Source organism: Microtus oregoni, unplaced genomic scaffold, assembly GCF_018167655.1.
Source record: "Microtus oregoni isolate MIOR12 unplaced genomic scaffold, Mior012 000015F_ref0000493, whole genome shotgun sequence".
In the NCBI taxonomy this organism is placed as follows: Eukaryota; Metazoa; Chordata; class Mammalia; order Rodentia; family Cricetidae; genus Microtus; species Microtus oregoni.
In genome coordinates, this window is record NW_024543074.1 from 45,260,788 (window position 1) to 45,287,758 (window position 26,971).

Consider the following 26,971-nt stretch of genomic DNA (forward strand, 5'->3'; position numbering starts at 1 on the left):
GATATATACTATCTTAGAGGGGAATGCATGTCAGGGGGCATGAGACACTGCACCCTCAGTCAGTAAGGAGAGAGAGAGAGAGAGAGAGAGAGAGAGAGAGAGAGAGAGAGAGAGAGAGAGAGAGAGAAAGGAGGAGGAGGAGGAGGAGGAGGAGGAGGAGGAGGAGGAGAGGCATCCTGGCATTCACCTTGCCTTCTCTTTGCCCCTTTTTATTTGTCTCAGGACCCCATGCATGGATGCCACTCAAAGAGTGTGTCTTTTTTCTCAAGTTGAATCCTCTAGAAACAGCGCTGTAGACACATGCAGAGGTGTGTTTCCTAGGGGATATGAAATCTAATCAGCTGTCAGCAGAGCTTGTGTGTCAGCGCGAGGCTTCTCCTCCACTTTACCATCTTCAGCACGATTCCTGGGGAACAAAGGGGATGAAGGACGGAAGGCCTGATCTTTGTGGACAAAACCTCAGCCAGAGGCCAAGCCTGGCCGTGTTGTCTGGACACACCACCAGAGGCAAGGAGGTAGGGTTTCCTGCAAGCAACTGGGAATAATCAAGGATGCTTGTTAGAGCCAGCACTGGTTTATTCTGGGTTACTAGGACAGAGGGAATGGAAAACTGCCTCGTTTGGCTTATATATACAACTCAGTGTTCTTAGTTAAGAAGTATGTACATATATGATCTGGCCTGGTATGGTGGCCCGAACAAGTGATCTCATCATTTGAGAGGCTGTGGCAGGAGGAGGGAATGTGAGTCCAGCCCAGGTTATACAGCAAGACCTTGTCTGAAAACATGGTGTAGAATCTGTTGACATTCCCCTACCCAAGTGTCTTAGTTTGTTTTCTATCGCTGTGATAGACGCCGTGACCAAATGCAGCTTGGGGAGGAAAGGGTTTATTACATCTTGCAGTTTACAGTCTGTCATGAAGGGAAGTCAGGGCAAGAAGTCAAAGCAGGAACCCGGAGGCAGGGATTGAAGCAGAGGACATGAAGGAGTGATACTTACTGGTCTATTCCCCATGGCTTTCTCAGTCTGCTTTCTTATAAAACCCAGGTCCACTGCTCCTGGAGCCACTCACAGAGGATTGACCCCGCCCCCCACATCAATCATTAATACAGACAACACCTCACGCATTTGCCTACAGGCCAATATGTCCAAGGCGTTTTCCTGGCGGAGGCTCCCTCGTTCCGGATGACCCTGATTTGTTTCGAGTTGACAAAGCACTAACCGGCACAGCAAGAGAGGAATGAAGTGCACTTAACTTCATAATTTTCCCTTTGCAATTCTTGTTAATTACATTTGGGACAATTATTTAGACAGCTTCTCGTTTCTGGCAGCCACATACTCCCCTTAAGTCTTGAGGACCACAGCTTTCTCTTTGTCGCATTCTCGGGGGCAGGTGGTGGAAGCGGTTAAGAGCACTTGCTGCTCTTTCTGATGACCCATGCTTGGTTCTCAGCATCCACACTGAGCGGGTTCACAGCTACACAAGCACTAGGGGCTCCAGCACCCTCTTCTGACCCCCACAGGTACTGCATCCTTGGGGTGCATATACAGACTAAGCACTCACACACAGACATACATGAATTCAAAAAATTTCTTTGGCCCATCCTTCTTGACCCTCATCTCCCTATCAGGAAAGTTCTTGCCATCAGGCTGTCATGGCTTAGAGGCCCCTATTCTAGGGTTTCTTAGAGCACTGGTAAAGCAATTGGAGGCAGGCAAAGAAACCTGGGTCTGTGTGAGTGTTATCACTGTATCAGGTGGAGTTAAAAAATGGTCTACACAGACTTGAAGATCTCTGCCAATGCCCTCAACAAAGACCTCAGGTTTATTATATGTCAAAGGAAATATGGACCATGTCACTGCATTAGAATGAACTATACAACATCTGAGAAACAGGGATGTGAGAGGAAGGAGAGAACTGGGGAAGGAAGGGAGGAAGGAAGGGAGGGAGGGAGGGATGAGAGAGGGAGAGGGAGACAAATAGAAAGAGAGGAAGAGAGAGAGAGAGACAGACACAGACAGACACACACACACACAGAGAAAGAGAGAGAGAGAGAGAGAATATGTGATGTGAACTCATGAGTACTAGTTTAGAGAGGTAAAGGGGGATGACTGGCAGTTCCTGGGGGAGTGCCTCTCTAGCAGAGAAACCCCTGCCTGTAGAAGGAAGTGGACAGAGATCATTGTAACTGGCTGCTTTAATTACCTGCAGATAAAGTGATTTTTCTCCTTTTATTTAGCAGGAGGCTTTTGAAAGCCATTTCTACATGGTCGCCTCCATTACTGAGGGGTGGGGCTGCATCGGAGCAGAATGGAGCTGGCGAAGAAAAGCAGAGGGCAGGCAGGGTTCCTGAGGAGAGGTGATGCCTAAGAGGGGCAGGCGCAGCTGAGCCCTCTTTCCCGTGACACCTACACACTCTCTGTCCTGGACCTGGCTCTCCCATGGCACCCGGGAGCTGGAACGGTTTTTTTTTTTTTTTTTTTTTTTGGTTTTTCAAGACAGGGTTTCGCTGTGGCTCTGTAGACCCAGGCTGGTCTCGAACTCACAGAGATCCGCCTGCCTCTGCCTCCCGAGTGCTGGGATTAAAGGCGTGCGCCACCATTTGCCTGACAATGAACCATTGATCCCTGAGGCCCAAGGCGTGTGCTCACTCCACCAGGGCCCCTGCTGACTGACTCCAACTGTGCTTCCTTGGCTCGCTGCAGGGGGCTTACTCATTTCAGTTACTGGACAAGGTTCTGTATTCTTCTTCTCTTTAGAGAAGAACAGGTGGCCTCAACATTGCTTTCCTGAGCAGAAAAGTAGGCAGAGAGGGGTTGGGCACATCTGTCACCCCTGGAGACTAGAGGCAAGGGCAAAGGAACCAGGAATCAGGAGCAGTCTGACCACCAGGCTTCTTGCCCAACTTCTACTCCCTCTCCCCCATGAGTCCTCCAGCTCCTCAAGTTACCGCACAGCAGCAAAACCTAAAGGAGCACACATTCACAGGAGCGGGAGGACATCTGCCCTGGGATCTGAGCAAGCAGACACACGCTGCAGCGGGGACAGAGTCAACACATCTGAGTTGGGCCACTCTGACAGCTGCTGAGCTTGTCACACACATAATTAGATGAACTGCTCAAGCACAGAGACTGGATGTGCAGTGCCATTTAGTGACTGCTGCACAGGGACCTTGATGGTAATTGAAGGCACAGTAGGGGGGAGCCTTAAGGAAGTCCCAAATCAACTACTTCTTGCTCTAGTAATTTAACATTTGACTTGGAGTGATCATCTGAAACCTCCCAGGTGCGGGGCCAGCTTGGCTCCGAAGGGCCTGAGCTGTTGGAGCTGACGGTCACTTTTCTCCCCACGCAGGCCTTCCCCGGAGCAGCCTCCTAGAGAGATAGCTGTAAGGAGGGGGGCTCCATGTCTGTCTGTCCCTTCACTGCGCCCCTTCCTTCCTCCTCTTTCTGCAATGCCTTGATGGCTTTCTATGACAGCATATTTCACAAGAAGAACTTAGGGGAGGAAGTTTTGCCTTGGTTCATGACTTTTTGGGGGGAGAGAGTTCACGGCAATGGGAGTACATGGTGGAGGTTGTTCACATTGGTAAACCAGGAATCAAGAGCAAGGCAGGATCCAGGGGCTGGGTATAATCTTCAAGGTCTACCTCTAGTAAGCCACTTCTACCAGTTGGGTCCCATGTCCTAACAGTTCCTTCTTAAGCTTTTCTCCTCAAACGGTGCCAGTAGTTGGGGAGCAAAGACGTAAACCATGAGTCTGTGGGGGCTTTCTAGATCCAAGGCATGACACCCTCCTGTCCCAGAGAACCCACAGGCTTTTGAGCAAGGTCCTTCTTGTGGATCCATCTGATCTTTTCTGTTTTCTGTCTGTTTTATTTTTCAAGAGAGGGTTTCTCTGTGTAGTCCTGAATGTCCTGGAACTTGCTCTGTAGACCAGACTGGCCTTGAACTCAAAGAGCCACCTGTCTCTGCCTCCCAGGTGCTGGGATTAAAGGCTTATACCTTTAATACCAGATGGACCAGCCCAGCGGATCCATCTACTCTTTGCTGAGAGGTCTTCTAAGGGGTTCCTGTTCTGTATCTTTGGGTCCTCAAAGAGGCTGTATGTTGAATAGTAACTAATGTGTGGATTCAGCCAAAAAATTAGTAGAACATCTCCAGTGAGCTAGGCAGAGAAAAATAAAGTAGACATCTGCATTTGTAGGGATGATCAGTATGGAAGGGAGCTAGGCACTGGCAAGAACTTATCACGAAGGGAATTCTGGGCTTTGCAGAACTTCTCCTGGCATGCTAGCTAGCTTGGAGTTCACACAGCAAAGTCCTGGTCCTGCATATATCATATCATATCATATCATATCATATCATCCATCATGTATTTGTCTACCATTTATTAGTCTGTGTGGATGATCTTTATGCATTTATATGTGTATGGTATATGTACGCATGAGAACAAAGCCCAGAGGTCAGTGGAGGGAGTGTGTTGGGTACCCCCCCCCCAATCTCTCTTTACCTTATGCCTTTAGGACAAGGTCTCTCCTTAATTGAAGCTTGCTTTTATTGACTAGGCTGGCAGCCAACAACATCTAGGGTCTTCAGGTCCCCACAGCACTGGGGCTACAGGGGATCTCAAGATCACACCCAGCGTGTAACGTGGTTGCTGGAGTCTAAACTCAGTTTCCCATGGCTGTTCAAAAAATATTCTTAAAACCTCAGCCATTGCCATGGCCTTCTGTGGGCGACCTTAAGTAATTCAACGGCTGTGGCAGAAAGGGATAGAGACAGCTTACATGGTTCCTGAAGAACCCGATGCAAAACCTTTCCGTTTGACTTTAGGATTAGACAGGGAACCTGACAGTGGCCAACACCCTGAGGACATTAGACAGAAAGGGGAGTGTGTAGAGAAGACAGCAGGGAACAATGGCGGAGGTGGGGAGACTCGGAGGCTGTGACTCGTTTCTGTGTATGAAATCAGTGCAGTGCAAGACTTTCTCAGCTCAATAACTTATTAGCAATTTTTAATTACTGGATTGTAATTAATTCATTCAGAATGCAGCTGTTCTGTGGAGCACACCACACATGCTGAACTGATAGGGTTCTTGTGAATTTGCAGAGGGCTCCTACCAAGACATTTCTTGCTGAAATCCAAGGGGAAATATTCAAAGAGCAGACTTTGTTTGAAGTCATTTCTTCTCTACTCTGGAAGCAGATTCTACAAGTGGGATAAATGCCCTCCAAGGGGGTTGAGATGGGGATGCATGTCTATGCTGGGATGGGGATTAATTTTCAGTTCAGCCAATCTCTAGTTTTCTGTATGGATGCTGACCAGCTCCATGGAGTGGGAAGTACCCTGTTTATAGATTCCCCTCTATCCTTCAGGTCTTGGTGTCCCTGGCTAGAGAAGCTGTAGGATGAGAGAGTACGGATGCTAGGACTGAAGCTGACTTTCTTTCCAGCTGTCCCCCCACTCATTCAGAGTCAGTTGAGTTCACACTGATCTGCTTGGCCCTTAACTAAGGCCCACCCCTCCCCAGAAACCAAAGTTTAGACACTTAATCTTTTTTGCACCCCTCGAAATCCTTGTCCACTGTTTCTATCTGGCAGCCCCTCTATCCACCTCCTGGTTTCCTCTGCCAAGCACGCTCATGAGCGCTTGCCCTCCTTCCCATCTGACAGATGAATCTCTCTTGGATTCTACTAGCATTTCCCTAAACCCCTTTGTACACTCCAGAACTGCTTCCTTGCTGGGTATCAGGTTCTCTTGCTTCTTGCTGATCGGTTACTAAACTCCAGTGACTCATCTCCTTTCATAGAAGGAGCCATTCGAAGGAGGTCAAACTCTATCACTTCCTAAAGAAACAGGGAAGGCCCATCTCATCTCTTCTAACTCAAAGGAAGACCCAGCAGCCTTCACCTTTCGACTCTTGTCTAGAATTGCTGCTGTAGTTTTGTGTAGCTGGACTCAAGGGTACTTGAGAGGACAATCTCAAAGAAGGAAGGCCTAGCCATGGTCACTTGGCTTCACGCATTTGGGCAGACGTGACAATGGTGGGAAAGCTTGGTATGGAAGGTTCTTTACCAGTGTTTGCTGGGAAGCTGAGAAGGGGATATGTGGGGGAAAAGCTCTGTAGGACACACCCCATCACCTGGTTCTTCTGCTTCTGCAATACCTCAAAATTCTACTGTTTCATGACTAATTCAGTCAGAATCTCAAGCCTTCACAACCCCAGGCTAATCTCTCTGTCTCTCTCTCTCTGTCTCTCTCTCTGTCTGTCTCTCTTCTCTCTCTCTCTCTCTCTCTCTCTCTCTCTCTCTCTCTCTCTCTCATCACCATATGGATCAAGTTCACTTTGAATTTTTGACATTCCTGCCTCAGTTGCCCCAGAGCTGGGATGACAACTTGTGCCACCGTGTCTGGCTAATCTGAAGAATGTCCTCACAGACACGCTCACTGAAGCAGTTTACCAATCTCCTAGGCCTCTCTCTGTCCAGTCAAGCAGATGATCAAGAGTGACCATCACGGTCATGTAAGAAGAGACTGGAAATTGTATAATGGCTTGCATCTGCCCCTTGAATGTGTCCTGCTGTTTGCAATGACATCACAATCATCTGAGGCCCTCAATACCACTTAGAAGTGTTAAGTCAGAGCGGTCACGGAGGCCCATTTTGTTCTCACACCACCCCACGGCAGGAAAGAGGTACTGTTATCATAGCAACTTTACAGATGAGGCCAAGCTCAGAGTCCTAGTCCAGGGAGGCATAGAAATACACTGAGCCCCAGAATCCTGAACCTCCCCTTGTTTCTTCAGATCTAAGTCTTTCCTTGTTAGAGAGCTTCTGAGCTAGAGGGGCTGCTCATCTGGCAGAATTTAACTGCACCCCATTCTGCCACCAAGTCAGCAGCAAGATCTCACACATCTTGGTGAATAGAGTCTCTTGTGGTTGAGAGACTGGGATGAGAGTAACTTTCCCTGGCAGGATAGGAGAGACTTGTAGAAGTATAGAAAAGGCCCTGGGAAGGTGTGGAACCTAATGTAAGTTCTGAAGGCACCAAGATGCAAGTATCAGCAATAGTAATAGAAATAATAATAATAGTAGTAGTAATAATAATAATAATATAATAAACAGTAAGATAAAAAGAGAGGTAGAAGGAAAAGAGGATTCTCTGGCATCAAGATTTGCTTTATTAACGTGCGAACAAAAAATTGAGTTTTCCTGGCTGTTCACCAACACTTAAGATTAAAAAAAAGCCAGGGTGCTAGAGCAAGATGCTGAAGTTAAGTGCACTTGCTGCTCTTGCAGAGGATGGGAGCTTAGTTCTCAGTGAGTTTAGTTACAGGTGCCTGTAATGCTAGCTCCATGGGATCTGAAACCTTGCTCTGGTCTCTTTGAGCATGTTCACACTCACATACACGACCCACAGATGCAGATGCACACATGTATAGAATTTTAGAAGGATAAGTCTTTGGAAAAGGATAGAAAAATCTAGTGAGTGTGTGGCCTACTCCTTTTTTGGTAAATGTAAGCGGAAATTTTCTTCTTGGATGTTACTAGAGCAGCTGCAGGCCTCTGGATGCTGAGCCATCTAAAGAACATCTGCAAACACAGCAGGCTGAGGAAGTTGAAGAGTTCACTTAAGACAAACTTGAACCACCTTTTCTTTCTGTGCTTCCCCATAATTTCAAGGTTTGTTTGGCATCCTTCCGAACTATGCCATCAGATCAGCCAAATAACATGACTCTAGCATGATGAGGGATTGCTTGGAAGACACGCTCACAGGAGAGAGAGAGAGCACGGCTTTAAAACCAAGTCAGAGAAAGAACTTCTGGAGTGAAAACCAGTGTGCAGGAGGACCGTGTGTGGCAAGATGCCTTCAAACACGAATTCTGCATGAAGTCAGGCTGTGAGTCCTGTCCACTATCTAGGGTGCATTATCTTGGTATTTGGAGTTGAGGGAAAGCATACACAAACAGCCTTTCCCCCACCTCTCCTTGCTCCTGACAGAACACGAGATGCCCAGCTTCTGGCCCAGGAGATCTGGGATTAAAGCCACAAATTTGGGTAGAAGCCATCTGAGTTTAGTCTGATTTTTTTTCATGCAGACCAATGATCCCTAAAAGACACTTTGAATTCTGTCACCATAGCAACTGGGATTGATTGATACCAGAAGTTTTCTTATGAACAGGGGGCTTAGAATTCTGACTCTTCTCTCACACTGTGTGGAGAGGGCCCTGTGTCACCAGCCAGCCCTTGGCAGAAGCTTTCCCTGCAGGGGCCTGTAGACACAGTGCCTTGGTCCAGTGTGATCTGCCACAGTTCTCCCACTCGATCAACATCCTGGCCCCATTACAAGAGTCCGTATATCGGCTTCTGGGGACAGGTGCACTCCTAGAGAGTGGAATCACATGTTCGCTGGGAGAACAGAAGACCGGTGATTTTAGAATTTGTATTTTTGTGGGGAGGAAAGTGTTTTAAAATTTCCTGTGTTAATAACTTCGTGGAAGTTTGGGAGATCAAGCTGCTATCAAACAGACTGCTGCCACTATGAAGTGGAGACAGCAGATGGCGTGGTCCTGCACACACTCCTCAGCCACCACCCCTCAAGCCTCTGCCTTTGGCTTTCTGTTAGAGCCATGGCTCTGGAGGGAAGTTCCTTGCTCAGGATGATCTGTCCTCCACCCCTGTAAGTCCTTGTTAATCGGTGCCTGGGTCCTTCTAGTTTGCTAGACACACACTAGAGGAGGAGACTGGGCCTTCCTGCCTGCCATAACTGGAGCCAATGCTCACATGAGGTCTCAGAGCAGGGGTTCTCGACCTGTCGTTTGGCAAGCCTCTATCTCCAAAACTATTTATATTATTATTTATAACAGTAGCAAAATTACAGTTATGGAGTAGCAAGGAAATACTTTTATGGTGGGGGGGGGTCACCACAACACAAGGAACTGTAATAATGGGTCGCAGCATTGGGAAGGTCGAGAACAACTGTGTTAAAGGACTTTCCAAGAAGGCCAGACGAGAAGTCCTGGGTCTAGGTAGGCACGTCATAACAACATCAGTGCTTGGCACTCAGTACCTCCTACATCCAATCTCTAGCCACTATTAAGTTATTTGGGCTCAGAAAGTCCCCTCAAGAGCTTCCCAGGCAGACTTGTCCCTGTCTGTCCCTGTCTCTGTGTTCCCTTCAGTTTGGGCATCTCCATGCTCTAAGTCTGTGGCCACATCAGCTGAGAAGAAGCAATGATGGTTCCTATCAGATGCGGTGGGCCAGGTCCTGTACCATATGATCTTTTGTATTTCCCTCACCTTGCATAGCCAGAGCAGATAGTGATGGCCACTAGACCCATGCTATAGCTGAAGGGGAGGATGGACCAGAGAAGTACAGAGAGGCACCCGGGGTCACACAGCAGAGACATACCAGAGCCCAGATGTAACCTGGTATTTAGGGATATGTGCAGACATTGCTCACTTGAAGAGGGGTCTGTAGGGGACCAGTTCTGCGTGGGTCGGGGTTCACAGAACCGGTGGTACACTGCATTAGGAAGATTCAGTGCATAAATTCAATCAACACAGAGCCCTGCTGGAGGCCACCCTTGTCATCCCTCATTGCGGCAGGGTTTGTGGCCGTTCTTTCCCTCGTGTGAAATGAGAAATGCCGTTTGAATAAGCGATGGCGAGGGAGGCTGTGCACACTCCAATGAGGAAATAAAAAACCTTCCGAAAGATGCAATTTGGGGGATATTGGAAACCAGAGGACGGAACATCAGTCTATAAAACTCAACATGCCCGATAAAGCTGGAGCAACTGGTCAAGTGTTTTAGTGCGCTCTGTTGCCTGGGAGGCGGCGGGCATGACCTGGGCAGCGCTTCCAGGCATTTGTCCTCAGCTCATTGTGGTCTCGTTTGCATAATGCACCTCATGATTTTGAAGCACCTTAACATTAGCGTCATGAGCATAGCCATGAAAGTGTCTGAGATTATTCCTGTCATAGGCTTAAGTGTATCTCCCCAGAGCCCCCTCCACCACAGCCAACCCAGAACCGCCTATTTGTTGCTTGGGTGTTGGTCTAGGGGACCCTGGTCGAGGTAGGTCCATCCATCTGCCAGGTTCTGCTTCTGTGCACACCTGACCATTTTACTTCAGGCTTACAAGCATCTCTGCAGGCACATACTATGTGTGCTGAGGCCACAGCGACATGGGAACACCATTCTAGCCTTCACACCCACATGTATTTGCAAGCCTCTGAGCACCTCTCTGGTGCCCTGTGCCGCACACAAAACAGAGCCCCTCCCTGGGGCTCTTATTGTCTTGCCCTTTTCTTCCCATCTGAGCCCAACACAGAGTGAGTTCTCTGGTTTCTGTCTGCATTTGTATGTTTGGCTGTCTTGGTGGTTTCCTGATCTTGTTCAGAGCTTCTTTGAACAGGCAAGGCATGGGATGTTCTCCCACAGGCTGGGGACCACTCTGTCGGTATCACCTGGTCATTTTATATGTACAGTGTCGCTTCCTGACTCATGGAACTCGGCATCATGTGGTCTTCGTTGTCACTTTGCAAGGACGTGCAGTGTGGAGACTTGGGTCCTAGCCTGTTGTCTGGTGCCTAGAGGATACAGACTCAACTCCAGGTAAGAGTTCGGCTTGACCTCCCTAGATTCTGTTCTCTAAGGGTGGGGAAGGGGTGGAGATCTCTGGGACTGGGTCTCAGCCTGAAGACACATTGCTAAAAAAGGTGTCTCCTGCTACAGGGCTAATGTACCAATCCTTCTCCTTGCTTTCTCTACACTTGTGATCTGTGCATCCAGCACCTCTGTCGCCTTTGTTGAAAGAGAGTCAGAAGATCCATCACATACTCTAAGGCGCGGGGCAAGGAGCCCTCTCCTACCTTTGAGGAAGCAGTCCTTGCTGTGTATGCTGACGATTCTCTTGCCCAGCAGGCAGGCTGCACGGCGAAGCTCACAGTGGTTCCCATAGAGCCTCCCGTCGGAGCCGCACACAGGCATGTAGCGGGGCCTGCACGCCTCCACGCAGTGGCACGAGGGCTGCCCTGTGGCCTTATCGAGGGAACACCTGCTCCCGGGGCTGCAGGGTTTCTTCCCACAGGAGGCCGACAGCCCAGGGCTAGGAAGACCTGTGGATGCACACAAACACAGAGGGTTAGCTCGGCGCTGGAGAACAGAGTCCATGTTGTTCTTTCAGGTCACAAACAGTAGAAACACAGAGACCTCAACTTCCCGTGAGGCTGAGGTGACCCAAGGTGGGACGAAGGACCTTCGGGTCTACATGGAGTCCCTGTTCCTCCAAGAAGAAGCTACAGGAGTAAAAAAATGTATCTTGCTGTGTATGTTTTTATGAGGTTCACCCTGAACACCTCAGACAGAGCACCTGCTCCTCCGGAACCCATGGGAGGCCTTGGTGAATATTTGTGCTTTCATGGGTTTGCTCTTCCTTGCTGTCAATTGGATCAGTGAGGATGCCCAGTCCTCCCGTGCTCACTAGGGGTGCCTTAGACCAGAGGACAGACCTAAAAACCACCGTTCCTGTGTCCTGAGACCACTCCATGCACCAAAATTGCATCAAAATCATTATTAAACTGGTTCCTTCCCCCATTCCTTCCTCTGTCTCTTTCTCCTTTTTTCTCCTCTATTCTTTCTACTTTTCTTTTTCTTTCTTTTGAGACAAAGTCACGTTTAACCCAGACTGGCTACAAACTTCTGATGCTCCTGCCTCCACCTCCCAAGTGCTGGTACCACATGCATGGGCTACCGCACCCACCTTTCTCTTTCTTAAGTAATGACCTGCAGCCAGGCTGTGCACTAGGTTTCTGAGAGATTTCAAAGATGAATAAGTTGTAACTCTACTTCTCTCCGACCTAGTCATTCTTGTTGAAGGTGGAATGTGACAAAGCCATGATATAGTCAAGGCTGGTGCTGTAGTTTAAATGAGAATGGCCCCCATAGGCTCATGTATTTGAATGCTTGGTCCCTAGTTGGTGGAGCTGTTTGGGAAGAATTAGGAGATGTGGCTTTGTTGGGGGTGTGCCACTGGGGGTGGGCTCATGCCGTTCTGAATTAGCTCTGCCTCTCTCTCTCTACCTTACTCTTGTGGATGAGATGTGAGTTCTCAGCTACTCTCAAAGCCATACCTGCTTACCTGCTGCCATGCTGTCCACTATAATGGTCACAGACTCCCTCTCTGAACTCTTGGATGTGTTCCTTTGACCATGGTATCTTCTATCATAGCAGTTTGAAAGTAACTGAGATGGGCAGTCCAGGAGCAAAGACTGTAACTGTAGAGAGAGCTGAGCAGAGGAACTGAGGAGTGCTACATTGACCCTGGGAAGCCATTGGAGAGTCTAGAGAGGAAGTGTGGCGAGGAGGCAAGTAGGAAAACCACACCACCAGCAGGGCCATCAAACCCTCCTCCAACTCCTGACCAGTCCTCTCTAGCTTGATCTTGTATCTGTGGACAGAAGGCTAAGACCCTGGAGTTTGGGGTTGCCACACTGCTTGGGTAGCTCCTGTGTCTGACACCCACTCACAAGGATCTCGGGACAGTAGTGCTCAGAGCTCACATCTAGAGGCAGGCAGCTAGGGGGTGGCTTATTTCACTGATAAAGCGAGGTGTCCACAGAGAACACTTAACTGATAGTCTACCATATGAAGAGATGCCAGGGAATTAGAGGATGACTCCATGCCACTAATAACAGCATGTGGCATGCTGGGAATGAAAAAGAGAACCCAACGTCCAAAGAATTAAAACGTGGATGCAGAGTTTATCTGCTTTATGGTTTGATGCAGTGATCTTTCAGGCTTGTTAAGATAGTGCACATCTGTCATCAATAATGCATCTTGGAGGTAGAGGCAGGGTGATCAGAGGTTCAAGGCTAGCTTTGGCTACATAGTGAGTTGAGACAAGACTGGACTACATAAGACCAGGTACCAAAAACCCAAACTAAAACACCACTTAAGCAACCTAGTCCAAACAAATAAACCACCTCCCATATACTAGACAAGACAGGATAGCCCTGGTCATCAACACTGAGCCTTCCACTCCTGGGACAAACACACATATAAGGGGAAAACCAAGAACTCCTTTTCCTGCTTTGGGTTAGGTCTGCTTTTCGTCATCATAGATTTGAAAAGGAAACAAATCAGTTATGGGAAGATTAACTACTTGATTCAATAACTCATTTAAATTCCCCTAACCTTGGCAAGTTAAGAAGTGTATCGACTTTTTTCTTGCATCATAAGAAACTCGAAGGTCAATACATCTCTGCAGAGCAAGAAGAGCGCAGATCCAGAGTGGGGCGTGAAAACCTCCTTTATCCACGGTCTGACTGCGCCCACATCCCTGCTAAGGCTCCGTGGCACTATGAAGCCACCCCTCCCACCCCTCCTGGAGGTTCATCAGCGGCAATGGGAAGGGGAGGGTGCAGAGAGCAGGCTCTTCGTAGAGGAGGCTCTAGGCTGGAAGCACCCCCTTACCAGGGGACTTGGGGTTGCTTGGCCACCAAGTGTGTTTGATTAGCAGCCTTCTCCTGGGCTGTTGGGAAATGGACCACTCTGGAAAATACCGACAGCTACTAGAAGAAACTAACACAGTGCTGAAATGATCAGCTTTTGTATCTTTCCCAAGACAGGGCAAGGAAGTGAAGCCTTACCCTAGATGCTGTTTCGATAAACTTCCCTGTGCAAACAGAACAGACTAATGGCTCATTTTGAAAAGAAACCGCTCAAGTCTTTGGCTTCTGAGATCCAGTTGTGGGGTTTCTTCTCCAGCTGTGACGCCCCCCTTTGTTCTCCCCCACTGACTATCAGCTCAAATTTACCTTGGGGGGTATTTCTTCTTAAAGTCAGCCCACATTCCTTCCCTTTACCCACTGTCCTGGAATGAGTGCTCTGACTCTAGCTTTAGGAGGCTCTGCAGGTTCCAGGCCATTGCCCCTCAGGTTTTAAAAAACACAACAATTTTAAGGCAATTAGTGTCAATGTTCCAATGCCAGGTCAGAGGTTGGCATGGGGAGGGAGATGGGGGTCACACACTGTGATCGTTCATCTTTGCCTGCCTCTCTCCTAAGTTGGGCAGGAAGTGGAAGATAGAGGCATGGAGGATGATAGACATTTCCCTGGAGGGGGCTTCTGCAGTCAAGGGAACCAGAGACCTGGAGAGACAGGGGACAGGGAACTTCAGAGGCCACCTTTGTTCAGATGGGGGCACCCTCTGCACTTGGCACTCTTCTTGGAAAGGCTGGATTGTAGCAAACACCACTGGGGTCCATTGCTCCATGATCAGCTTGCAGGTGACTTTCTATAAACCGTGCTCTGAGGGGGTCACAGTTAAGAAAACATCTGTGCCAACCTGTGGCCATGGAAGACAATGAGAACGCTCACCTTCTCTCCCTGCTGTGGAAATCAGCTCTCGGCAAATATTTGATTCCTAATCATTTGCAATTAAGATAAAAGGAGCATGGAAGCCCTGTGTACGTCCCTCTCCAAGGCTGCGGCTCTCACCAAGGCTGTGGCCAGCAGGCCCCATGGGGAGCTGAGCCTGCCCAGGGAAGGGACAGGCGTGGATGGAGACGCTGACCATGAGGTAGTTTCCTCATTAAACAGGCCCCTCATCACCACTTCCTTTTAGTCATTAAAGCAGAATGAATTCCCCACTCCTACCGGGACGATGATAAAACAGTAATGGAAAAGGTAACGGAGTGAGACTCCCGGCAACTGCCTCCAGTGTTTATGAGGACAACCGTGATGCGTGAAAAAGATAGTGTGCGCCTAATTTATAGTCATAAAGAAAGTCATTTACCCAGGTTAAAAACTGATCATCTTGCCAAATAAGCTGCTTTTCAACACTAATTAAATTTACGGAACATGGGGAGACATGGGAATTGATACATTACAGGGATGGTGGTAGAGCCACAATCTATTTGTACTTGTTGGTGCTGAAGACCCTTTGCTGTCGTTTATAGACAATTCTGGACCAGAGTGTCACAGACCTGGTGGCCAGAAGCTCTGAGCTTGGTTGTATAAGGTGGGGGACTCAGCAGTAGCCTGAGCCCCAGGGGAGGCTGTTCAAGGTGGGCGAGTTCCAGCATAGCCTCTGGATGCAGAAAAGTGGAGTCTGATACACCTGTGGCTTAGGATGTGGCTTCCTCATAGCCCAGCATGCTCAAGAATCCAGGTGGGGTACTTTCCTTCCAAACTCTAGCTCTTTGGTCCCTAGTATACCCAGGAGTGTTCCTATCTCAGAAATGGTGTCTGGGAAAGCTACAGTTGAATGTTCCTTCAAGTTTCATGCTGGCATGAGTTATGATTGTGACAGAGTTAAAGAGACAGGGTTTTTCAGAGGTGGCTAGGGCACTGGCACTTCTTTCCTCACTGCTGAGGTGGAACAGCCAGCAAAAGCAACCCAGGAAGCAAGGGTTTCCTCCGACTGCCAGTTTCTTGATGGCACAGTCCATCACAGCAGCAAGGGCATGGGGCAGCTGTCATGTGGCATCCACACCCAGGACGCAGAGCGTGATGGATGCAGGAGCTCAGCTCACTTTCATTAGTCTGGGACCCCAGTCCATGGGATGCTGGTACCCAGCATCCATGGTAGGCTTTCCCTCCTTAGCCACACCTTTCTGGAGACATCTGTATTGATGGGCTTAGAGGTGTGTTTCTGAATCCAGTCGAGGTGACAGTGAAGATCTGCCGGGACAGCCATGATCGTATGAGTGCCATCACGGGAGTGAGGGAGCCAGGACACAGGTGGACTCCTGATCAACTCATTTCATCACAGCCTTAGCCCTCTCTTGCCTGCTTGTCAATACCACAAAGCAGTGCAGAGGCCATTTTCTTGAATTTTTCCACCTTCCAAAACAAGCACAAACAAATCTCTGGTTTATAATTTGCCCAGTCTATGGTATTAAAGCTAGAGAAAATGGACAAAGATGAGGGGAGACCCATTCATTTTTCACTTGGGGATGAGGATTGCTGGCTGGCATGTTTTCCCTAGTGTTGTGTCTGTGTCTAGAACTTTCCTTCTGCTTGGTACAGATAGCAGCCCTGCCTTCCCCTCAGCAGGTCTTGCAAATGTCTGCTCGAGATCTCAGGTGGAGCCACGTGCCTTCCGCTCACCACCAATGCCTACACAAGACCCCAGGATGAAACCCCACAACTTCACCCACACCCTGTGAAGCCACAGTGAGGTTCCGGAGAAACTACTCACTGCTGAGCCCAAAGGAGGAGTTGGATGCAAAAGACAGAGAAGAACCAAGAACCTCAAGAGTCTTATCTGCTCTCTGCCACAAAACCTTGCTGGGACAATGGCCATGTTCAGCTTCTGCTGGCAGAGGCATTCAGAAGAAAACACATGGTCACCATGGTTTTTCATGGGTGGAAGGCTTGCTCATCTATGTATTGTTCCTCCTGTGTGTGTGTGTGTGTGTGTGTGTGTGTGTGTACACGTGTGAATGTGCTAGTGCATGTATAAGAGGCAGCACATACATATGGAAGCTAGAGGTCAACCTCAGGGATTGTAGGTATCATTTCTTTGATGGTTTTGTCTTTAAAGAGGAACTTATTTTTATTTACGTGTATTCATGTACACTTGCATGAGTTATACGTGCCGTGTGCATGCAGGTGCCAATGAAGGCTGGAGGGCATTGGAACCCCTGGAGCTGGAGTTACAGGTAGTTGTGAACTACCCGATGTAGGATGCAGGGGACCAAACCCCGATTCTCTCCAAGAGCAGTTAAGTGCTTGTAACTGCTGAGCCATCTCTCCAGTCAGTCCAGGGATCCTCCTGTTTATGTCTTCCCATTGCTGGGCTTACAGGCTTTGGACATGGGTGCTGAGAGTTGAAATCAGGTCCCCATGTTTGCATGACAAGCATTTTACCTCCTGAGCCGTCTCCCCAGCTGTGGTTATGCTATACGTGAGGGGAACTGGAGAAGTGAACCGCACACAGAAGGAGGAAGCAGTGAGGTGGTTGGCCATGGCATATTGTCAGTGAATGATCCATACAGTTGGACAAACCAGGACCTCTGGGCTTACCTTTGCCACCAGAAGGAATAATTTGCATCTTTACTGGATAAATGTATAAATTCATACATAACCTTACGGTCTGGGCTGTTAACAAATGGCAAGTGTTATTAAGAACTGAGCTAAACAGAGCAGCGACCTGCTAGCCTAGGGCTTTGGCTTAGGTGGGTCTGTCAAACAAGGCACCAGCCTGACACTATGACTTGTTTTACTCCCAGGGAGCCTGGCCAGGGTTCTCATCCTTCCCAAACTGGGGTTTCAGTACCAACCTCACAAAGAGACCCCCAAAAAGGAGGAATGTGGGGTTCCAGATAGCTAAGTTTGGCTTTCGAGAGACACATATTGCTGCTTAGAGAGGCACCATGGGCAGGAGAGAGGGAGCCAGGGGCAGAAGAATGCCCCTGACCTACATCAGAACTTGTAGCCAGGGCTTCGTGTCTACCCTCAAGCAACCGCACACTTTAAACCTTTGTTTTACCCAGGCCCGTGCTCCTTGGGGCTTGGTGGTAGCTTGTGACCCAAGGCAAGCTCCCTGTGTTCTTTCTTATTTAAAACAGTGAATGGTGTCTATCTGCTCTTCACAAGATGGTTGAGAGGACTGAGAAGAGATTGGTACTCAGCAAAGGCTGGACCCAGAGCTTCTGAGTCAGTGATGGGAAGAGAACACAGGGCTGGACATGAGGGAGTCAAATTCAAGTACCCAGGAGCCTGGTGGGGTGGTGACTGCCTTCAGGAGACCAGCCTTAAAGGGAAAGTGGACGTGTTTATATTGAAAGTATTGACTGAGTTTATATGGCAGACTCAAACAGCATGCCTCCCAGGTTTCCCCAGAGGACACTTCTATTGCACTTTCCCCAGGATTTGCTCAAGCTGGGTGAATCTGAAATCACAAGCTGTCAGGACAATGTGACTGGAGTTGATTGACTGGAGGACAAACTCTAAAGACCTCACCAGGTCCCTGAAGCTCACTGTCAAAGGCAGCCTTGCAGGAGCCAGGGCATTAGTGCTTGTGTGTGTGTGCTTGTGTGCGTGCATGTATGTGTGCCCCCAGGCATGTGGAGGCTAGAGGACAGCCTAGCTACTTCCTCTTCTGTAGTACTGTCCACCTTTTTAGAGACAGGCTCTCTATTACTAATCTTGGAATGTACCAAGTAGGCTAGGCTGGCAAGCCAGCCCCAGGGATCCTCCTGTCTCTGTTTCCTTATCCTGCCTGGCTTTTTAAAGTGGGTTCTGGGCATCCAAGTCAGGTCTCCTGTTCATAAGGAAGGCACTTTACTGACTGAAACATCCTGGACTCAAGCATTTACAAAACAAAGGTAACGCAGACCCAGAAAGACAATTATCATATGGACTCATTCATAAGTGGCTTTTAGACATAAAGCAAAGAAAACCAGCCTACAATTCACAATCCCAGAGAACCTAGACAATAAAGAGGACACTAAGAGAGACATACATGGATCTAATCTACATGGGAAGTAGAAAAAGACAAGATCTCCTAAGTAAATTGGGAGCATGGGATCATGGGAGAGGGTAGAAAGGGGGGAGACAGGGAGGGAAGGGATGGAGAAAAACATATAGTTCCATTAAAACAATTTAATAATAACAAAAAAAAGAAAATAGGTGGCCAGGAAAAAAAACCCAGAAACTAATCTCCACTATTGCTTAATTAGTTAATTAATTGCATGGTGCTAGGGCTGGAGCCCAGTGTCTTAGGCAGGCTAGCTAAGTTCAGTCAGGTCAATGGTCTCTTGTACCTTCCAGAGCCCTTTCCATGACTATTAAGAGCTCTCTCCCCTCTGCAGTGTGGGGGAACAATAGTAAGTCTTGTCTTGCTATTTCTAGAACTTTCTCCCAAGCATGAAAGGAGCTCCTGGTTCTGTCCTCGGACTCTTTCTGTCAGTTTGCTAGCTCACTACATTCTTTGTCACACAATTGGGGATCTGTGCTCCCCAACGGCAGACCCTGTGGCGGGGCCCTAGGCAGCCAGCGGGGGGGGGTCTATAGCATGAGGTCTCTGTGGTATCTGGCTGAGCCCAGTCCCCACCTCTCAAATATTATGGGTCTGGCAGAGTCAGCTGTAGAAAACTCCAGGCAAAGACACATCTGATGGAGGTGGGTGGAGTCCCAAGGCTGGCTGGTGAGAGATGGGAAGGATGGGGGGAAAGAGGTGGCTCACAAGAGGCAGAAGAAACAGAGACAGTCAGGGGGTCAGAGGAAGAGAACCCCAGGATTTGTGAGGAAACTCTGTTGCCTCAAGAAAGCAAAAGGTACAAATGCTTTTGTGATATGATAGGGCATCTCTTGGGTATATTCCCAAGAGTGGTATTGCTGGGTCCAGGGGTAGGTTGATCCCGAATTTCCTGAGAAACCGAAACACTGACTTCCACAGTGGTTGCACAAGATTGCATTCCCACCAGCAATGGATGAGGGTACCCCTTCCTCCACAGCCTCTCCAGCAAAGGCTATCCTTGGTGTTTTTGACTTTAGCCATTCTGACAGGTGTAAGATGATATCTCAAAGTTGTTTTGATTTGCATTTCCCTGATTGCTAAGGAAACTGAGCACGACCTTAAGTGTCTTTTGGCCATCTGAACTTCTTCTGTTGAGAATTCTCTGTTCAGTTCAGTGCCCCATTTTTTAATTGGGTTAATTAGCATTTTAAAGTCTAGTTTCTTGAGTTCTCTATATATTTTGGAGATCAGACCTTTGTCTGTTGCGGGGTTGGTGAAGATCTTCTCCTAGTCAGTAGGTTGCCTTTGTGTCAACTATGTTCATAGCAGTATTATTTGTAATAGCCAGAACCTGGAAACAACCTAGATGCCCTTCAATGGAAGAATGGATGAAGAAAGTATGGAATATATACACATTAGAGTACTACGCTGCGGTAAAAAACAATGACTTCTCGAATTTTGCATGCAAATGGATGGAAATAGAAAACACTATCCTGAGTGAGGTATTCCAGACCCAAAAAGATGAACATGGGATGTACTCACTCATAATTGGTTTCTAGCCATAAATAAGGGTCACGGAGTCTACAATGGTGAATCTAAAGAAGCTAAGTAAGAAGGTGAACCCAAGGAAAAACATACAGTTATCCTCTTGGCTAAGGGAAGTAGACAAAATTGCCGGGGAGAAAATTGGGATCTTGGGGGTGGGGTGGGATAGGGGTAAGGGGAGATGGGGAGAGAAAAGTTAGAAGGGAAGGAGCGGGGGGCTTGGGGAAACAGGAGGATTGGGATAAAGGAAGGTTGGACAGGGGAGCACGGAACCACAATTCTTAGTTAAGGGAGCCACCTTAGGGTTGGCAAGAGACTTGAACCTAGAGTGGCTCCCAGGTGCCCAAGCCGAGGTCCCCAGTTAGTTCCTGGGGCAGCTGAGGATAGGGAACCTGAAATGACCCTATCCTAGAGCAATAATGATGAATATCTTGCATATCATCATAGAACCTTCATCTGGTGATGGATGGAGATAGAGACAGAGACCCACACTGGAGCACTGGACTGAGCTCCCAAGGTCCCAATGAGGAGCAGAAGGAGGGAGAACATGAGCAAAGAAGTCGGGACCACGAGGGGTGCACCCACCCACTGTGACAGTGGAGCTGATCTATTGGGAGCTCACCAAGGCCAGCTGGACTGTGACTGAAAAAGCATGGGATAAAACTGGACTCTCTGAACATGGCGAACAATGAGGGCTGATGAGACGCAAAGGACAATGGCATGGGGTTTTGATCCTGCTTAATGTGCTGGCTTGGTGGGAGCCTAGCCAGTTTGGATGTTCACCTTCCTAGATATGGACGGAGGCGGGAGGACCTAGGACTTACCCACAGGGCAGGGAACCCTGACTGCTCTTTGGACTGGAGAGGGAGGGGGAAAGGAGTGGGGGGAGGGGGAGAAGGGTGGGAGGAGGGGGAGGGAAATGGGAGGCTGGGAGGAGGTGGAAACTTGTTTTTTTTGTTTTTTTTCCCTCCTTTTCTCAATAAAAAAAAAAAGAAAGCAAAAGGTAAAGAGATACATTGGAACTGAAAAGACTCATCGCCCATCTGGCATATGGCCACCGTTCACGTGGGCTTTTCCAGGTACAAGACTACAGAGTGAAGCCAGTCTTCTCAGTCATCTCGTTCCCTTCCCTTCTGCATGCTCAACCATGCGATCTGAACCGGCTTTGGAGGAGTTACTTCAGGAACCTTCTTGCAAACAAAAACAGCATAAAAATGCAAAGCACCAAAGGAGTTTTGCTCGGGGTGGGGTGTTTTGTTTTTCAAAATGGCTTTATTTTAGAGTACTGCATCCAAATAAATTCCTCTTGCCAAGTTCTTTCCTTTACAAGAAGCCCCTCCAGCTGCCATCCTTCTTACCGCTAGCAGGCCCAGCATTGCCCCTCATGGTACTTAACTTCCTTGTCACTCTCTCTGGCTCCTCTGAGTTCCCTCCATCTCAGAGCTGAGGGTCCCAGGGGTTACTGGTTTCTGTGACTATAGAACCGACCTGTGGATGCCCCAGTATGTGGGTTTGCTCCAGTTTCTCCGCTCATGATTAAAGGGCACTGCTCATCTGGCTGTCTCCAATTATTTAAGGGATTACAGTGAAGGCACTCGGTGGGAAGCGCTGGAATGTCTCTTGCCACTTTATCCCTGAAAATTTACCAGACTAAAATGATGCTAACTTCCTCTAGCACTCTATACACTTTGCAAGTGTAGCCTCTAGGTCAGTCCCATGGCATGGATGTATCTCAAGATGATAGATAACATGTTGTCATGGTTACTATTAAGGTCATCCTGACAGGATCTAGAATCACTTAAGAGGCAAGCCTGCAGGCACACCTGGGAGGGATTATCTATTTTAAGTTAGCATCTGAGCATGCCTGTGTGGGAATAATTTGATTAGACTATTGAGGTGGAAAGAATGCCCATAAAAGGGGGTACCATTCCCTAGGCTGGGATCTTAGCCTCTATAAAAGAGAATGTGAGCCTAGTGCAAGTATTTATTGCTCTGTGCTTCTTTTCTGTGGATATAATGTGACCAGCTGCCTCAATCTCCTGTTGCTATGATGTCCCTGCCACGATGGGCTGTACGCTTGGACTGTGAGACAAATAAATTCTCTGTTTCAGAGTATTTTAATCACAGCAAAAGGAAAAAAGAGCTAAGAAGCATGGTCTCTGTCTCGATTATACTTTTCAAGAAAGAAGAAGATTAAATTGGGGCAAGGGAGATGTCTCAGTGGTTAAAAGCACTGGCTCCTCTTCCATAGCATCTGTGTTCAGTCTCCAGGACTCACAAGGTGGATCACAATTGTCTATAACTCCAGTCCCAGGAGGGTCAGTGCTCTCTTCTGCTCTCTGATAGACACACACGTAATGCACGGACGTCTATGCTGGCAAGACACCCACATACCCAAATAGCAATAAAAGTTAAATATTAGTGCACACACGAACGACTATTTTATAATCAGTAGGGGGCCAATTTCTCCTCAGATAGCTGTTCTTTTATCTCAGTGGGACAACCTTCATAAACATGTAAGTTTGGTGGCATGACCAAACTTGGCAATACTATCAGATTCTAGGTGTGATGGCGAGTTTTAATTGTCAGTTTGGCACAACCCAGAATTCATCTGGGAAGAGGGTCTCTGTAAGAGGTTATCTTGCTCAGGTTGACCTGTGGTCATGTTTGTGGGGCCTGTTTTGCTTGCACTGACTTGCACTGCGTTGATGTGGAAAGGTAAAACCTTGAACTGGATGACATGATTTCCTGACTTAGGCCCTGGACTATGTAACAGCAAAGAAAGCCAAGCACAATATTCAGGTGTGCACTCATTCTCTCTGCTTCTGACCATGGATGTGGTGTGGCTGTTTGACCTATGTTGACTTCCCCCAAATGATAGACTTTAACCTGGAACTGTAAGCTCGAACAAACGCTTTCTCCCCTAAGCTGCTCTCTGTCATGAGATTTTATCACAGCCACAGAAAGGAAATCCGGACACTAGGTTCAGTGGAGCTGAAACCTCTGGCGGGTGGGCTGAGTGACATGTTGGGTCTGCTCTCATGAAACCAGAAGAGTACATGCGGACCATGGCCATGCTTTCCTCTCTAGGGAGGCAGAAAACTGTCTTCACAACAGGTTCCCAGGATCAGTGGTCATCTACCAAGACTGTATGTAAGATCACTACTGCATTAGGGTCTGCACTGTAGCCCAAAGATCCGTCACTGTAGGTATCATGTGGTCTGGCCACCGTAGAGAAGAGGAGAAAGAGACAGAACTTCCAGAGAAGGCCAACTTAAATAGCGTCACAAAAATGCCCAAACTCTTGGAGAATCTAGTAAAGAACACGCCTTTTCTTTTTTTTTTTCAGAGAACATGGTTATTTTTTAAAATAGTTTTTTTGCTTTTTATTATTTGCAAAATTTTTTACATAATACAACAAAATATCTCCAACACCAATTTTCCCTTCTAACTCTTCCTGCATCCCCATAAGACATCCCCTTCTCAATTTTATGCTTCCTTAATTTTATTAAATTGATTTTTATTGAGCTCTACATTTTCCTCTGCTCCCCTCCCTGCCTCTCTCTTCCTCTTTAACCCTCTCCCATGGTACCCATGTTCTCAGTTTACTCAGGAGATCTTGTTTTTTCTACTTCCCATGTAGATTAGATCCATGTATGTCTCTCTTAAGGTCCTCATTGTTGTCTAGGTTCTCTGGGACTGTGGTTTGTGGGCTGGTTTTCTTTGATTTATGATAAAAACCACTTATGAGTGAGTACATGTGAGTCTGTCTGGATCTGGGTTACCTCACTCAATATGATGTTTTCTAGCTCCATCCATTTGCCTGCAAATTTCAAGATGTCATTATTATTTATTTGCTATGTAGTACTCCATTGTGTAAATGTACCACATTTTCCTTATCCATTCTTCAGTCAAGGGGCATTTAGGTTGTTTCCAGGTTCTGGCTATGACAAACAATGCTGCTATGAGCATAGTTAAGCACATGTCCTTGTGGTATGATTGAGCATCCTTTAGATATATACCCCAAAGTGGTATTGTTGGGTCTTGAGGAAGGTATTTTACTAATTTTCTGAGAAATCACCATACTGATATCCAAAAGGGCTATATCAGCTTGCATTCCCACCAGCAATACAGGAGTGTTCCCTTTACCCCACATCCTCTCCAACATAAGTTGTCAGCAGTGTTTTTGATTCTGGCCACTCTTCTAGCTGTAAGATGGAATCTCAGAGTTGTTTTGATTTTCATTTCTCTGATGACTAAGTATGTTGAGCATTTCATTAAGTGTCTTTCAGCCATTTTAGATTCCTCTGTTGAGAGTTCTCTGTTTAGGTCCGTACTCCATTTTTTTTTATTGCATTATTTGTTCTTTTGATGACCAATTTCTTGAGTTCTTTGTATATTTTGAAGATCAGACCTTTGTTCAATGTGGGGTTGGTGAAGATCTTTTCTCATTCCGTAGGCTGTTGTTTTGTCTTGTTGACTGTGTCCTTTGCTTTACAGAAGCTTTTCAGTTTCAGGAAGTCCCATTTATTAATTTTTTCTCTCAGTGTCTGTGCTACTGGGGTTATATTTAGAAAGTGCTCTCCTGTGCCAATACATTCAAATGTACTTCCCATGTTCTCTTCGATGAGCTTCAGTGTGACTGGCTTTATGTTGAGGTCTTTGATCCATTTCTACTTGAGTTTTGTGCATGGTGATAGATATGGATCTATTTCCATTCTTCTACATGTTGATATCCTGTTATGCCAGGACCATTTGTTAAATATGCTTTCTTTTTTCCATTTGATATTTTGTGTCTTTGTCAAAAATCAGGTGTTCGAAGGTGTGTGGATTACTCTCTGGGTCTTCGATTTGGTCCCATTGGTTCTCCTGTCTGTTTTTATACCAATACCAGGCTGTTTTCAGTACTGTAGCTCTGTAGTAGAGTTTGAAGTCAGAGATTGTGATGCCTTCAGAAGTTCTTTAATTGTACAGGGATTGTTTTGGCTATCGTGGGGTTTTTGCTTTTCCATATGAAGTTGAGTACAGTTCTTTCAAGGTCTGTGAAGAATTTTGCCGGGCATTGCATTGAATCTGTAGATTGCTTTTGAAAAGACTGCCATTTTTACTATGGTAATTCTACCTCCCCAAGAGCATGGGAGATAGTTCCTCTGGTGTCTTCTTCAATTTCTTTCTTCAAAGATTTAAAGTTCTTGTCATACAAATCTTCCACTTGCTTGGTTAGAGTTACTCCGAGATATTTTATGCTATTTGTGGCTATTGTGAAGGGTGATATTCCTCTGATTTCTTTCTCAGCCCATTTATCATCTGTGTACAGGAGGGCTACTGATTTTTTTTTAGTTAATCTTGTATCTGGCTGTATTACTGAAAGTGTTTATGAGCTACAGAAGTTCCTTGGTAGAATTGTGGGGTCACTTATGTAAACTATCATATCATCAGCAAATAGTGAGAGTCTGACTTCTTCTTTTTTGATTTGTATCTCCTTGATCTCCTTTTGTTGTCTTATTGCTTTATCTAGGACCTCAAGAACTATATTGAATAGATAAGGAGAGAGTGGACAACTTTGTCTTGTTTCTGATTTCAGTGGGATCGCTGTGAATTTCTCTCCATTTAGTTTGATGTTGGCTTGCTGTATATGCCTTTATTATGTTTAGGTATGTTCCTTGTATCCCTGCTCTCTCCAAGACCTTTATCATAAAGGGATGTTGTATTTTGTTGAAAGCTTTTTTGGCATATATGAGATGATCATGTGGTTTTTATTTTTCGATTTGTTTATATGATAGACTACATTGACAGATTTTCATACGTTGAACCATCCCTGCATCTCTGGGACGAAGCTGACTTGATTATGGTGGATGATGATTCTGATGTGTTCTTGGATTCGATTTGCCAGTATTTTATTTAGTATTTTTGCATCAATGGTCATGAGTGAGATTGGTCTGTAATTCTCTTTCTTAGTAATGTCTTTCTGTGGTTTGGGTATCAGGGTAATTGTAGCCTTATAAAAAGAGTTTGGCAATGTTCCTTCTGTTTCTATTGTGTGGAATAATTTGAGAAGTATTGGTATTAGTTCTTCTTTGAAAATCTTGTAGAAATTCCATTTGATTAGAAAATTTTTGTCCCAAGCCTTTTACTTTGAGGTGATAATCTGTCTTTAGGGTTGAGGTGTGTTTCCTGTATCCAGCAGATTGATGGACTCTGTTTTTCTATCCAATCTGTTAGCCTGTGTCTTTTATAGGTGAGTTGAGTTCATTTATATTAAGGGATATTAATGACCAGTGATTGCTATCTCCTCTTAATTTAGTTTTTGTTGTTGGTGATGTTAATTTGTGTGTTTTCCCTTCTTTGGGATTTGCTGCTGTGAGATCATCAATTGTCTGTGTTTTTGTTGATGTAGCAACTTCCTTGGGTTGGAGTTTTTCTTCTAGTACTTTGTGTAGGGCTGGGTTTGTGGCTAGGTATTGGTTAAATCTAGTTTTGCCATGGAATATCTTTTTTTCTCCTTCTATGGTGATTGAAAGTTTTGCTGGGTATAGTAGTCTGGGCTGGCATCCGTGGTCTCTTAATGTCTGCATAACACTTGACCACGACCTTCTGGCTTTCATTGTCTCCATTGAGAAGTCAGGGGTAATTCTGATAGATCTGCCTTTATATGTTACTTGGCCTTTTTCCTTTGCAGCTCTTAATATTCTTTCTTTATTCTGTATGTTTAGTGTTTTATTATGTGGCAAGGGGATTTTTTTTTGATCCAGTCTATTTGGTGTTCTGTAAGCTTCTTGTATCTTTCTTTAGGTTGGGAAAGTTTTCTTCGATGACTTTGTTAATTATATTTTCTGTGCTTTTGAGTTGAACTTCTTCTTCTATACCTATTAATCTTAGGTTTGGTCTTTTCATGGTGTCCTATATTTCCTGGGTATTTTGTATCTTTAGTGCTTGAGATTCTCTCTTCC

The 26,971-nt window shown here is 46.6% G+C and overlaps 1 protein-coding gene across 1 annotated transcript in view; it reads right to left on the reverse strand.

Annotated features, from left to right (window-relative positions):
• The window catches only part of Fstl4 (follistatin like 4), a 435,031-nt gene that overhangs the window by 190,962 nt on the left and 217,098 nt on the right, over window positions 1-26,971 (reverse strand). The window contains exon 4 of the mRNA XM_041664845.1: window positions 10,879-11,124. Within this exon, the coding sequence (XP_041520779.1) occupies window positions 10,879-11,124 (246 nt within the window). The remainder of the gene's footprint in view (window positions 1-10,878; window positions 11,125-26,971) is intronic.